The sequence below is a fragment of the Archocentrus centrarchus genome, chromosome 24 (genome assembly GCF_007364275.1).
Source record: "Archocentrus centrarchus isolate MPI-CPG fArcCen1 chromosome 24, fArcCen1, whole genome shotgun sequence".
Classification (NCBI taxonomy): Eukaryota; Metazoa; Chordata; class Actinopteri; order Cichliformes; family Cichlidae; genus Archocentrus; species Archocentrus centrarchus.
This window is the reverse complement of record NC_044369.1, coordinates 27,109,205-27,125,017: the sequence shown is the minus strand read 5'-3', so window position 1 is coordinate 27,125,017 and position 15,813 is coordinate 27,109,205. Positions and strand designations below refer to the sequence as shown.

Below are 15,813 nucleotides of genomic sequence, written 5' to 3'. Positions count from 1 at the left end.
ACCCCAGTAACGGCATCTCTTTGGACTGTGGGAGGAAAGATGTCCTTCTAGCTGTGAGGCAGCAGCGCTAACCACCACACCATGCCAATGCTGCACCATGCAATAATTGTGTATTTATATATTAAAATCGAATCCCTGTGAACTGAATGCATGTCTATGGCTTATTAAAGTGGTGTGTTTTGGGTACGATGTAGGTCGGGTCGGTGGTGCATTGATTGCAAGACGGGCATTTGTGTGCACCCGCTCTGCCGGCTCGGTGCCCTTCACGTTCTGCGGGTCACAATCTGGCTGTAATCAAAGCAAAAGGTGCCTACTCTGAAAAATCGAAAATCGAAAACATATTTTGGTTTGTGTAAAACTTTTAAGTTTATTACATAATTCCTTTTGTGTTCCTTCATAATCTGGATGACTTCAGTATTAATTTATAATGTAGGAAGAAAATACAAACTTTGAATGAGAAGGTGTGTCTGAACTATTGACTGGCACTATAGGTGTCAAACCTTCTTTTGAAGATTCAGACCCTTTAGTTGATGTTGATTCTGAAGTCACTAAATTTGGTATTTTCATGAGTCATCCATCCCGATACACGTACAGATTAAAGCGTCGAGAGTCAGAGAGATCAAGTTTCCTCAGCAAGTATCCAAAAGTCCACTGAAAAATCTGCCACACTCCTCTTAGCCTTTATCAAACACACAAAAGAGAGATTTTACATTAGTTTTGAATGTTACTTTTTAACCCATCTTAATGCTCGTCCACCCAGCAGGTCCATTATTAAGGGAATTTTTACACTGTCTGCTGCAAAAGTCTTGCCTCGGTGCATAAAAATTGCAACTAACTTCAGGTATGAACCAGAACCTGTGTACACATGGGTATTTTGGTAAATGTAGCTTTTTCTTCAACAGTGAGTGTCTGCAGCCATCTGTAAACCACCGTGGAGGCTCTGTCATGGTTTGGGGCTGCATTTCAACCAGTGGTGTTGGAGTGCTACAGACTGGGTCAAAATAAAACAAAATTTTAGCTCCCTTCTGATTTTCAGCCCTGCGTCTGAGAACAGACTACAGTGCAGTCAAATCAGAAGCTGATTTCACTTTGAGTACTCACGATCCTGTTACAGCAGAGACCGCACTGTGTGCAGCGGGATGATCGGGATCAGTTCAGTTTCAGCTTTTCATTAAGCCAAAAGGTGGCGCTGTTCCAGAATGAAAAGTGTGGTAAGTAAATAAAACAGAAGCAAACAAGATTCAGAATGTCAGGAGACCAGAAATACTGAGTCAACCACTCACCTGATCACTGACATCAGAGTTCCCTACAAAGGTGAGATGTGCAGCTTGCACGTGCAGATGTGCAGTTCTTCCATCTCGCTGAATTGCAGCTATGCACAAGACTGCTGTCTGCCACATCCTGCTGAAACCACGCACATGGTTTGTTGGCTTAATTCACTGTAGAACACACTACTGAGCTGGGCCATGTTCACGTCAGCTGCTGATCTCAGTAAATGAACAGGGTTTGTACATGTAGTTAAAAGATTGTTTACTAAGTTTGATACGATATGGATTGGGGAATGCTGCTCACTGGATATTTTCTTTTTCTCAGACCATTCTCTTTAAATTCTAGATATGATTGTGTAGGAAAATATGTGCAAGATTGTATATATACTTCTTTTATTTTAAAGCTCCTTCACCTCCATATAGCCACACTAACTATAGATAGCTAATTGGCATTTTTGAGTAGTAGTAATAGAACATTTGAGTAGTTTTGAGTATTTGTGTCAGAAATACTAAATATTGTTATTGTGTACTTGAGGCTTTGCTATATTTTCACTAAAGTCTGATGCGCCTAATTGCTGTATTTTGCATTTCCATTTGTGTGAAGCTACTGGTGCAGCAGGGATCTCAGGAAATTTATCCTCTAATTACAGTCTGAAAATTTCAAGTGCACCTGTAATTGATTCTTGCCAGTCAAATAACATCTCGACCACCTTCACTCACTCTCCAAGCAGCAGCAGCAGCAGCAGTAGCAGCAGCAGCAGAAAGCCATAACTGGTTTGCAGATGATTTTAGCAAGTGATGAGAATATATTCCTAAAGGAGGCAGCTGTGTTTTGCAAAAATCCACATTGATGTTCCTGTTTTTCTTCCTTCGTTGGTTCTTCAACAGAAAAATCAAGAAAATTTAATTTAGCTGCTTAATATATCATAATGACTGCAATAAAAGATTTAGGAAAAAAACTGACACAAGTCTAACACATCTTATTTAGCATTCAAATGCTAGGTGTGGAATTTAATCTGCAGCTTACCAAAGACCCCTGATTAAGGGAGACCGAGCAACTCATGTTTGGACATGGCCCCGACAAATCACGTGACTTCCGAGGCAGCCATTTGTATTTCTGTTTTGTGGCTTTCGGCTCAGAGTGTTTGGCATCGAGTGTTTGCACGTTTCCTGAATGTCTGTGAGAATGACCGCCATAGGTGCTCGATTTTGCTGTGCCATAAACTGCAGTAATAACAGAAAATCTTCCATTGGCAGGACGGGTCAGAAGTGCAGATTTCATCGACTTCCTACAAACCAGAGGTGAGCACCAACGCTGAGTCACTGAGTCAGTGTGGATGGTGATAAATTGAGTTCTATCTGATGATAAATGAAGAAAAATAAGGTTCAGTGAATCAGAGTGAGTGTTTGCTGATTTAGCTTCTAGCATAAAACATACATAAAGATGCTAATTTATTCCCAATATTGTCACGGTTACTGATTTTCAGCAGATCATACCTGCGACTCTCCAGACAGCTGACATGAGCTAATTAACAACGGCTGGTTATAAGCTAGCTGTGTACCAGCTAATGTTAGGCTCAAGTGTCCTAAAAATCACATTTTCCCTCTGATAAACAGCTTGATTTTATTCTCACATTGTACGAGAGTTTATTCGATTGGTGTCAGAGTTGTTAACAGCAACAGATCCGCCTCGAATAAAGTTTCAGTCACGCCGGCTAACTGTAACCAACGGCGCGAACACAGCGGCCATTACTGATGGACAAGTCCTGGAAATCCTCAACAACTCACCTCAGTTGGAAATAAGTGAGCTTCTCTCCCTCATTGACCCCTGTTGGACAGAAGTTTGTTGGACAAAGTTTTACAGCCTCTTCCAGAGTATTGAGCAACACGATTTCTACAACTGTTCAAAGAAGTTCCCTGGCTGCAGTTTGTTCAGTGCCCTCACAGCCTGTGGGAGGAAGCTGTTGAAAAGCCTGCTGGAGGTACAGCTGTTGCTTCTCAGTTCTTCCAGCTGCCAAACCAGGAGGTGAGGTCAGTATAGTGTCTCTGGTTGATTGATTGCCTTTGAAATATTTATCACAAGTAACTTTAAACACTTGTTGATAGATTTTAAAATTCTGTACACTGGTCCTTGTTTAAATCAACGATGGTTGGAGGAAAGGTGCCCTAGGTTCTCATGAATCTGCAGACCTGTGGCATCATAGCGTCCACAACGGCTTCTGCTAAAGTCTGAATAACATCCAACTATTATAACTTGATATGTTGATGAAGAACACTTATTTGAAAGGGCAAAACTTACTTGTTTGATAGTGTTTAGTGTTTTAGTCATTTTAAGATTTTTGAGATCTAAGATTAGACCTTTAAATACCAGTTAAGGCCTTAAGACTTTCCACAGGAATATTGTTGCTAGCATAGCATCTACTGTAGTCTGCTCATGATGGCAGCTTTGCAGTTGCAACTGTTGCTAAGCTTTTTTTTATTAACTAACAGGGAAAACCTGCAGACCTTGAAATGAAATCCTGTATAATTCTGAATTATTAAATTTAGTCCAGGCTGCCATTCAAGGCTTGCAGCTGTCAGCTCAGGCATTTCACTTCAAATTGCTTTGAGGATGGTATTCTATAAAAGTGATATACACTTGTGTTCAAAATAATAGCAGTGCATTCAAAAACATGAATAGAGCTCAGAATCCTTATGATAGTTTTTATTTACAGGCATTGGGGACACTGCACATTATATTCTAATCAAAACATGTAGAAAAATGTATAAATTTTCCAATTACTTTACAGGAAATTAAGAAAAATTAATGTTGGGCTGTTTTAAAAAATAGCAGTGTCTGCATTTTTCTTTATAAACTCAAATATTCACTTTATGAACTGAAAAATCTTTAGGGATTAGCATTCCTGTGAATCACTAAACTAATATTTAGCACCATAACCACTGTTTCTGAGAACTGCTTCACATCTGTGTTGCATGGAGTCGACCAACTTCTGGCACCTGTGAACAGGTATTCCAGCCCAGGATGATTTGACAACTTTCCACAATTCCTCTGCATTTCTTGGTTTTGCCTCAATAACAGCATTTTTGATGTCACCCCACAAGTTTTCTATGGTATTAAGGTCCAGGGATTGGGCTGACCATGCCATAACTTTAATTTTGTTGGTCTGGAAATGAGATGCTGCTCGCTTACTGGTGTGTTTGGGGTCCTTGTCTTGTTGAAACACCCATTTCAAGGGTATTTCCTCTTCAGCATAAGGCAACATGACCTCTTCAAGGATTTTGATATATGTAAACTGATCCATGAGCCCTGGTATGCGATAAATAGGCTCGACACCATTGTAAGAGAAACATCCCCATATCATGATGCTTGCACCATCATGCTTCATTGTGTACTGTGGCTTGAATTCAGTGTTTGGGGGTCGTCTGACAAACTGTCTGGGGCCCTTGGACCAAACCTGATGAATGTTGGGTCTGTTGGTTTTCTATGACTCTACTACACCTACTGGTAAATTAGTTGCCATGTAGTAATATGATTTCTACCAAAAAGACTGATTGATCTGGTTAGTCATGTTGGACTGCTATTATTTTGAACACAACTGTATATATAATTTATGCATTTCTGTCATCTGAAGTCCCCCGAATACCTTCTTGGGTTAACTGATCTTTTTTCCCATCACTTCCAGATATGCACTCAAACTCAGTGATGTAACCATGACATTTATTCCTAAATGCCTGTTACAAAAATCTCTGCCTCCATGTTTCTTTTTTGGTTTCTTTTAAACATGTTAACTGTTTAAAAAAAAAAAATAATTAAAGCACCTGCCCTCTTACATGCTCAATATTTACATAGTTTTAGCCCCTGAAGTGCCCCCCCCCCCCCACCCTTTTCTATGAAGTGGGGCTTGTCCACTTCATCCCCAACTGCCTGATGTTGCAAGCAAACAACTGCACGCAAGCAGAAGAACTGCTGAAAGATGAGTGTCAGGGAAAAAAAGGTGTGTGAGCCTGCTGGGTTCCTGGGAGTGTCAGCAGGGCTGACCAGGCTAATAATTCAATTCTGTGATGAGAAAGCGCTCAGTGGGAGTCTGACAGTTGGGCTGATGGGTTGTAGCCTGAAACATTTCTGACATCAGGGTCGGGAGTTTTGATTTTAATCGGTGAAGTCCAACTCCTTGTCTGACACACCTGAGGCTCATCATACAAAGCTGCCATATGTAGCTTTCAGCACTCAAATGGTAGAATGAGGATGGATAAATGAATTACAGGAATGGTTCAAAAATTAAAAAAAAATAATTCCTTCAATAATAGTTCAACTCATCACAAATATTTAATCAGCCAATCACATGGCAGCAACTCAGTGCATGTAGTGATGTATACACTGGTCAACCTGCTGGAGTTCATCCTGAGAAGAAAAGTGAAGAAAAGTGACTTTGAGCACAGCATGGTTCGTGGGCCAGACTGGCTGCTCTGACTATTTTGGAAACTGCTGATCTGCTGGAATTTTCCTGTACAGCCATCAAAGAGAGAGAAAATACCCTTGAGTGGCAGTTCTGAGAAAAATGCCTTGCTGATTCCAGTTGTACGAGGACAATGGCCAGAGTGCTTCAAGCTAATAAGAACTCAGACACTCGCTTCACCCAAACTATGCAGAGGAACATCTCTGAATGCACACCACATCAAACCTTGAAGCAGATGGGCTACGCTAGCAGATATCCACCAGATCTCAGTCCAGTGGAGCACCTTTGGGATATGCTGAAGTGGTGATGTGAGGGATTCACACCATGAATGTGCAGCTGACGAGTCTGCAGACTGTGTGATGCTCTCGTGTCAATATGGACCAAAATCTCTGAGGAATGATTCCTGCACCGCTACGCAATAAAGAATTGAGGTTGTTCTGAAGGCAAAAGAGTTCCTGGCTGGTACTGAGCAAAAAAGTGGGCAGTGAGTGTATTTCAGTGTGAAGAATATTTTTTGTCCAAGTGACCAAATGGTTCTTGTTGCCTAAACTTGACCTTTTAAACAATTTTATTAAGTGTTTTGCTAAGAGTTTAAAAAAAAAAAATCTGTCCACATGTGCTGCTACTACTCCTACTGTACATGCAATCCATGTAAAAGAAGTGAACAGCTGCAGGCTTTGTAAAAGATCAAATTAATTAATTAAGATCAAATTAGATCAAAGTCAGAAATGAAGAAATGAACGAAACCCCCAAAAAGATGAAACAACCACAGGTCACTAGGACATAAAAAAGGGCCAAAATGCCTAAAATCACCTGTAGGTGCCAGATACATTTTGTCTTAAGTTGTGTTTTGATATCACGCCAGCGGTCGTGGTGACGTATTGATGCATGGATCACATGGTGTGGGTGTAACAGCTGACAGGGTTAAAGGGGTGTCATACTCACCTGCTTAGGAAATGGAGGAGAGAGGTTAGCTGGGTGGCCGTAATTTTTGTTGACCGCAACGCAACGCACCGCAAAGTAACGTAACTCCATGCAAAGTAATGCATGAAGCACGAAGCTCGTATGTATTGTTTGTTTGCCAGTTTCGCTGATGATCCTCATTTAGATTCAAGCTTGGCGGTGGATCAATAAACATGACACAAAATCATCGTGGGCTTTGTTAGGAGCGAAAGCTGCGCGTCACACAAATAGACAGTTCCCAGTATTTCCTCTCAAGCGACTTAGGCCTTTGTAGTCGCTACATCACCAGTCAAATATGATAATCCAAAATATTTGCTGACTTTGCACCAGAATAAAGTTTTAAAAAGCTTTTGGGTGTTGAACTTCTACCATAATCTTTGCTGTTTGTGTTTGGAATTGTATAATCAGCTGCATTAAGTACATAATCAAGACTGATCTTTATCCCAAATATACAGATATCAGCAACTTAGCCTTCATTAGCAGACTCAAAAATCTTGCAGCGCTCTTTGTAGAAACTGGCCTTTCTGTCCCAGCACAATTATTTCCTGTTTAATTCTGGTTTAAGTGATGCTTCTAATGTGCCAGCAGTAATCTTATATAACAAGGGTGATTTGGGGTATGAACAGGTCAGAGATCAGGGTTAACAGAACAGCAAAAGAACAAAGATTACATTTTTATAAAATTATGCTGTTGTACAGCCAGTGTGGTGGTTAGCACTGCTGCCTCACCACAAGACGGTCCTAGGTTTGAATCCACCATCTGGCTGCAGCCTTTTGTTGTGCAAAATGGTTTTTGTGGAGTTTGCATGTTCTCTCCGGGTACTCCATCTTCCTCCCACAGTCCAAAGACATGCAGTTAGTGGGGTTAGGTTAACTGGTGATTTTAAATTGCCCATGAGTGTGAATGGTTGTCTGTCTCTCTGTGTTAGCCCTGCGACAGGCTGGCAACCTGTAGAGGATGTACCCCGCTGCTCACCCTGTGTCAGCTAGCATAGGCTCCATGTTTCATTACAACACTTCTATTAATGCAGATGATTCCCAGATTTATCCATGAAGCCAGGCGAAACACACCAATTAGTTAAACTGCAGGAATGTCTTAAAGACACAAAGACTTGGATGATGACCCCGCTTCTTTGCATTTGCACAATATGTCTAAAATTAGAAACATCCTTTCTCAGACTAATGCTGAAAAGCTAATTCATGCATTTATTATTTCTAGACTGGACTATTGTAATTCATTATTATCAGGTTGTTATTATCAGCTCCCTGAAAAGCCTTCAGCTGATCCAAAATGCTGCAGAGAGAGCAGATTTCTCCCATATTGGCTTCTCTTCTTTGGCTCCCTGTTAACTCCAGAATAGAATTTAAAATCCTTCTCCTCACCTACAAGGTCTTGAATAATGATTATGACTTCTCTGCCCACTGCAAACCAAACCAGGCCTGAAAGACAAGTTAATATGTGGCCTCACTGTTAAATGTGTTTGTCATTTTAACTTTGTTATGTAGCAGCATGTTTTAGGCTGACACGGATTAGATTGATCTCTGTTCAGTCTCTGCTACATGTTCTCAGCTCCTGACTGGACTCCATCTTATTCTGATGAAGAATCACTGGGACGTCTGTGCCCAGTAAAGACAGCAACATGTGTTTGGATATTTGGGTCTGGTGTTTATGTCATAAATGTGATATACTTGCATGATTAATGGAGGATCAAAAGGGGGAACGTATTGGAAATGTTTGAGATTCTTATACTTGTGTCTGTATGTTATTTGACAGCTTTGCAGTGCTGAATAAACGAACACAAGAGAGCGACCGTGAACCAACATGGACACAAACTTGTGCCAAATGCGAACACCTGCAGTCAGAGTCGATGTCTTGTGGCAACATCAGAAATTAAAATTTTGATCCCTTATTTGAAAGAGCTCCATGCTGGTGTGTGCTCGCTCAATGTCCACAGCTGTGTGTATAATATCCTATTATTTAGACCCACCAGGTGCGCATTTAAACACACAAACTCAACGGTAGACACGCTGTGATAGAAGACGTCACCTGCTGCTAATTTCACCGGAAGCTGCATTTCCACAGAAAAATCTCCCTCTTTCAGTGAACGGTCAATATTTTCCACTCAATTTTTCCTAGAATGTTTTAAAGAAGTCAAGCATGAAAAGGCCTCGGGGTTGTTGTGAGTCCACACAAACTTTTAAGTGATGCACAATTTCAAAGGCAGAGGGGGGGAAAAAAAGGGAAGAGTCTGACAGTAAATAAAGATGATGTTTATTCATTGTTGCAAAGAATCTCAGTTCATGCAAGGATACAGCTCTTGTAAACAAAATCACTTGAAAATATGTTATAAATGTGCACAGATTTCTTCTTTTCTTTGTGTCAAACTCTGGAATGTACAATATGCAGAAGTCGCATTACAGATGTTGAGTAAAGAGCCGTCACCCAAACGCCCCCCCCTCATTTCCCCACATTAGTTCATTGTCCAGCCATACTGTTAAAGAGCCACGCTTGTTTAAATGCAGACACAGATGTATTGCACGAAGGTCAGATACAGAGTATCAACTTGGTCAAAGCACTCTGTGGCCCAGACTTTTTCCACCACCACGCATAGTTACACTTGAGCATTTAGACACAGGATTGAAAAGTACAGAGCAAAGCTTCTTTAAGACATTTGTGAGATATGTAAAAGGATATTAAGACAAAGATTCAGACAACAGTAACAGGCTTTTGTCCTTGTGGGAACGTAATGTGGGACAGTTACGGAACATCGGCCTGGGAAATAAAACATTGAGACTTCCTTCCTTTACCTTGCACTCAAGCCAGAGGCGGATGGTACTGTGCTGCTCTCAGTTTTTTTAGATAAGCTGTTGAATAGTGTGAAGTACTCACTGTGAGCATCAGGGCTACAGGTTAAAGTTAGGGCACAGCCAGCATCATAATGTCCGCGCTCATTTAAAAATTGTGTAATTTGTCCAGATCCATTAACAACACTTTGAGCACAAGCAGCAGAGTGACAGCTCAGCAGATGATGGTGTAGAGCTGAGCCGTGTCTTCAAGGTAAGTTAACTAACCAGTCCATCCTCCAGCTGTTCTGGGGCACACTGAGGCCTTCCTTGGCTAGATGACATACGTCAGCTCCCCTGCCCAAAACACCTCAACTGCATCCTTTCCATCTGGAGCAGCTCCCATCCCAAATGACTGAGCTCCCCATCCAACCCCAAGATACAGAGGCAGACTCACTCTCAGCTCAGAGCGGGAAGCCCACATGTTTCCAGCTGGGAACGCCTGCTTCAGCTTTAAGACACTAATACTCATGTCAGCCACTTTGCACTCAGCTGCAAACTGTCCCAGCTCACAAACAGCCAGTTTCAGGTGTTAAGTTTTCTGTTACAGGCTTTTCCGTTTGCATGTTTGGCTGGTGAGCTCATACGCGTGTAAATTTGTGTAAAAGTTGGGACACTGTGTAAAATGGTGATTAAAAACAGAACACAAAGACTTACAAATCATTTAAAACCCACATTCAAATGAAAATAGCTCAAAAAATATAATCCATGAAATGTTAAAACAGAGAAAGCTGTTTTTGGAAGTGATACGCTCACTTTAAATTTGATGCCAGCAACACATTTCAGGTAAGCAGTGACAGAGGCATGTCTGTCACCGGGTGACATCACCACTAATATTTCATAAAAGTGAACAACTAATGTGAAACTTTTGTTCAACCTTTGAATTAAAGCTGAAATTCAAACTCTTGACTGATTTAAAAGCAACTGGTGTCCAAATATTTATGGACACAACTGCATTAATCAAAAAATTATCAGTTTCAACATTTTTTGTTCTCTTTTACTATTTTGCATTTTGTCTTTATTTACATTTTACATGGTAAACAAAGCTTGCATGAATCAGATCATTTTCATTTTGGAAGAGATTCCTCCCAGCTGCACACAAATGTTTTGTTATGAATTGGGCTGACCCTTCCCAGCAATATAGTCCTAGAAATAATATATTCAGATCTCTAGTTAGAACTGAGTGCAGCATTCTGCTTTAAGACACTTCCACCATCTCTGCAGTCTTAAACCTCATGACGAGTGAGAAAAATCCAGTTGCCAATTTGCTTTGTGCTACTGAAACTGCCTGAGATGGAAATGTACAGTAAGTAATCATGTTTATTTTCAACTGATGTACTGTGTGGACTCCCAGCGGTCAGCCCTGCTAGCTCTACCAAGCTTAATTAATTTGATTCAGTGACCTCATACATCAATCAGCCACTGCCTTTAAACCACTGACAGGTGCGGTAAGTGACACTGAGCATCATGTTACAGAGCAACGTTCTTTCAGCACCAAAACATTAGGTTAACAGACCGAGCACACCCCCTCTGCAAAAAGCAGAGTGGCCTCCTTCAGCAGAACGATGCGCTGCCTCGGGACAGAAGAACACAGCAAAGAGCAAAAGATGGAGAAGTCCTCAAAGCTGCCTGATCTGCACTGCCAGTTCACAGATGCTGCAGGATTTCCACCGAGGTCCTGAATCCGTGCCCAAAGGCTCAGAGCGGTTTTGTTGGCACAAGCAGAACCAACACAATATCAGTCAAGTAGTTTTAATGCTGTGGCCAATTGGTAAATATTAAACGTGCAGCTTCTGCAGGCATGTGACGCTGGGAGAATGCGTGGCAGTTATCAGGCCTGGTGACAAATGTCCACAGACAGACGGGGTTAAATCTGAAAGGCCAGCATCGGTTTTTAATCGATAATTTTTCATATTCATAAAAAGTCTGAGCAGAATTCAACGACAAACATCTGCTAGTTCAAATCATGGTGATGCAAATGAAACTCCAGATGAGCATCAAAGTCTGCTGGAATCATCCTCATTACTGCTTCCAGTATTTATGACAGCAGCCGCCATCTAAAACAGCTAAAAACACACTGGTTGACATTTATTGCCCCGATTCCCACCAGGATCATCTCATTCAACAGCATTCACCATCAGATGAGTTAACAAAAAAAAAAAAAAGGATGTTAGGACAGAAATATCTCCACACAGGGGCTTTAACTGAACCGCGCTCCCCCAGCCCAGACAGACAGAGGAGGATGGGAGTGGGCCGCTCTACAGAGTTCTTCCAGTTAGTTTCACTTGTGTGCTTGGAATGTGGGAAGAGTCGCAGATGACAACACAAAGGGAATCGTGCACAACGAAGTCAGGACAGCACACAAGCCCCGTGCAAGCCCGTGCATTATGGCGTTACCAAGCAGAAAGACATCACACGATTCAGCATGAATCAAAGATAAATGAGAGGAAGGAGGGGAGGGGGCAGAAAGGAAGGGGATGCGGGATGTGTGGGGGGGGATTGTTGCAGAGATGATCGTTGCCTTTTTGGAAGATTGCAGTCCCTCCTTCCTCACTCTTCCCCTGCATGTTGTGACTCTGGCTGAGCTTCTGAGAACATTCCCAGTAGGTGAAAACAGTCTGACAAAAATAGAAGAGACCAGCATAGAAGAGGCCCTCTATATAATATTTGACTAGGCAGGTCAGTAGATTTAAAAATATAGATATACAATATCATGCTGCACATATTCCAGATCCCATTACAAACATTTAATAGAATTTTTTTTGTTTTTCTCTTTAAGCAGGCACAGTAGTGTTACCCTGGATAGGAATGCTAGAAAACATATAAATGACAAAAAAAAGAAAAGCGAGAGTTTGCTCTGCAGCGCTGCGGCAGCACTGTGCTGACAGGCGCCGCGCAGGAAAGGAAAAAAAAAACAAACAAAAATTTCAATCTGAAGAGGATAACTCAAATAATCAAATCATTTTAAAATTAATTTTGTGCATCATATATAAAAAAAGAAATAGGCGAGGAAAACAAGCACCCGCTGCTTTACACAAAGTCAGTAGTACTGAGAGCATCCCTGAGGAGTTCAAGGAACGCCGGAGTGAAGAGGAGAGAGCCGGAGCGGCAGAGCTGAGTCCAGCACAGTAGTTTGAAGTAAGGCCTTAGTTTTGTTTTGTGTGTACGGGGGTGTGTTTGTTGGCAAGATGGGGGAAAAAAAAGAAAACCATATACACTAATTTAATTACACCTAGTTTGAAAAAAAAAAAACTGTATGTGCAAAATGTCTTACAAATATGGGAAGAGATTGTTTTCTTCTTTGTAGATCACTGAAAAAGGATTGTGCTTCAGGTGGTTGATGTGATTCTCCACCCTCTCTCCATCCATTCAACTATCCGTCCGTCACTGCCCTCCTGCTCTCTTATTGGTCGACAGGCAGAGCCAGCAGCTGACCACGAGGACTGCTGTTGGTTAGATTGAGGGTCTTCACGTCGAGTGGATGGTTCGCTTTAGCTTCTCGATCTCCATCTGCAAGAAAAAAATAAAATAAAATAAACGCAGGTTCAAATATTCTGCAGGTACTTCTTACAGTTAGTGTGTAATGTGGGATTCACGGAGCTACATTAGTGTCCACTGAAGTAGCTGTTTGGCTGTGCAGAGGGAGCGACGATGGAAATTCCACCCACACAGAAGGAAAAACACGGTGCAGCTCTCCAAGAAGCCAAAAGCATGTTGCCTAGACTACGAATGCAGTACCGTGTAGATACATTCAGCTGTGATTGACATCTGATTCTTCAGTCTCATCTCACACAGAGATTTATATACTTTTATCACTGCAGGTACATGAACGCACAAACAGGTATGCACACAATGATTTCATGCACACAATGATAATGCTGTGCGCTCTACAGGCATTCACTGCAGGGCTTTACAGGACATGCTGTGAATGATGCAACACCTGAGACCTTCAGAGGTTACACAGAGTTCAGGTTCAAAATAACCTCAAATTGTGATTGGTCATTATGTTTTGACCCATCACTATGAAAAACTAGTAGGTTCACTTTATAATTCAGCCATTGTCATTATCCCTGCTGTGAGGTATGGTGGCATCCTGCTGTGGGGCGTTTCAGTGGTGGGATTAGGAGAACTGAATGACAATGAAAGCACGAGCTGGAGGAAAAACCTGACACACGCACGGACATTCACTTCTAGGCCTCTTTCCCACCAAAAGGGTTCCAGAGCCGGTGCCTTTATTTGAACCGTTAAGCGGGTTTTCCACCACTGAACCACTCGGTGTTCGGCTGAAAAACGGGTTCAACTCCGGCCCCGCAAGCTAGCTGGTCTCGAACCAAGAATGCGTGACGAAAGCGGCAGAAGGGCATGACTCTGCCGTCTCAACATCAAGTTTTCTACCATATTACATGTGTATTACATGAGAAAAGTGAAGCGATTTTCACAGCTGTGAATTAGGTTGGGCTCTTAGGCTGAACTTGCTGCTTTGTATCAGTTCATATCACAGATAAAAGGACACAAAGTGCGTACTTGTGGTCTTGCTCTAATCGCTGTCTGTGTTTCCCTCTGTGCTGCACACAGATGCTGCAGTAGTTTGGTTTGGACCGTAAAACGTATTTGCAGCACAAGAAAGGAGAGCGTGTTCTCCCACGTTTGTGCGCTTCGGCTTCCGTGTCCAGATGAGGACCCGCCCACACTCATACGTAAAGGAGCAGTTCACAGAAACGCGGGACCGTTCTTAAGCGTTTCGCCGGTTCATTGAAACCAGCACCAGCACTGGCACGAGCACCGGCTCCTCGGCAGTGGGAAAGTAGCACTAGAGTATCCCAGCAGCCACTGGCTGAGGATCGATGGAGGGAACTGATGGTGATAAGTTCAGAGGAGACTGGGAAATCACTTTTATTCATTTGTGGAAGAAAGTACATTAACATCTGGGCTCAGCACACTGGACTCAACTGTGACTTCTGCTCCATCTACGATTGGAATAACAGTATAAATAATATAATAATGCAAATAATAAAAATAATATACATGCAAAACTTAAAATTAACAGTCCACTGGTTAGTGAACTACAGTTTGAGCTTGATGACTCAAGCTTCATTATTCATAATTGTAGTGAGAAACAACTGGAATACTGCACCGTCACACAACAACAATCACAAGATGACTGCACCCACATTGAGCCAGAAGTGACTCCAGAACCGGAGGAGTGAGTGAGATGGTAACATTATCAGTTAAGGTTAGTTTGTGTTTGCTAACAACATCTTCCATGCAAACCACAGATGATCTGCTAGCTAAAAAAGGAGCTAACATCAAAGGACATCAAGAGGTCCAGGTTAGAGACTGGAATTATCAGAGCTGAGGCCCAGCAGACAGAACACTGACTTGTAACAGTCAGTGATGGTTTGACTGAGGCTGAAGCGATTCTATGCTTCTAAGCTTCAATAAGAAACCAAGAGAAAAGCTCCAAACTCATGTGGGACAATAACCATGATGCAGTCCCTCCATTTTATTCATTTCTTGGGCTGCCTTTTCCATTTCTTTCTATGCATCTGAAGCTGAAGTGAACCGCAGGGGGTTTCAACTAATCTGCAGTTATGTTTTTTGTTTGCAGAGTCTGTGTGCGCCTGGGGTTCTCTGCAGGGGACACCCTCCTCCTGTGATGTGACTTACATTGGTGCCATGCTGGGAACGGAAAGGCTGGCCAGACAGTGTACGCCCAGTTTCACCAGAAAGATCTGTCAGTTGAACATAGCACGTCAGCCACACGGGGAGGCTGAATGTGTTCACTGCAGCGAGGGAGCTCAGAGGGTCATCCTCAGTCGTCAGGGGGTTTTTTCTTTGATTTTGAGTGAATAAGTAGCAAAGTTCATTCTTGACCTTCTACAGGACGTGGTTAATAACATCTATTTATAAGATCTGTAGTAGCTGCGCTCATGCTGCCTGATGAAACAGGAAGTTAACCCAGCATCTCTGAAGATGAACATTAGGCTGAAATTTATACAGAAACAACTAAGAGAAATACCCTCCCTCCTGTTCTCTCTCATATGGAGATGAGATGACAACAACCCTACTAGCCTCACCAAAGCTGATACAACACTTGTGCTTTTATGAGTTGATGGGACAGCTTATGACAAACAGTAAATTTAATGTGTGTATCTGGTATTGTGCCCCACTTAAGGGCTCAATTTATTACTGAACAGTTACACTTTCAGTGTGTAGATCAAAAAAAAAAAAAAAAAAAAAAGGACGGCTTCATGTGTGAGTGATGCCGTAGGGCTGAAATAT

At 42.0% G+C, this 15,813-nt stretch overlaps 1 protein-coding gene across 3 annotated transcripts in view; it reads right to left on the bottom strand.

The window, feature by feature from the left end:
• Positions 1–11,939: 11,939 nt before the first annotated feature.
• Positions 11,940–15,813, bottom strand: part of cd2ap (CD2-associated protein) — a 68,699-nt gene continuing 64,825 nt past the window's right edge. For all 3 annotated transcript variants that reach the window (XM_030721664.1, XM_030721665.1, XM_030721666.1), the window contains exon 19: positions 11,940–13,041. In XM_030721664.1, the coding sequence (XP_030577524.1) occupies positions 13,000–13,041 (42 nt within the window). In that variant the 3' untranslated portion in view covers positions 11,940–12,999. The remainder of the gene's footprint in view (positions 13,042–15,813) is intronic.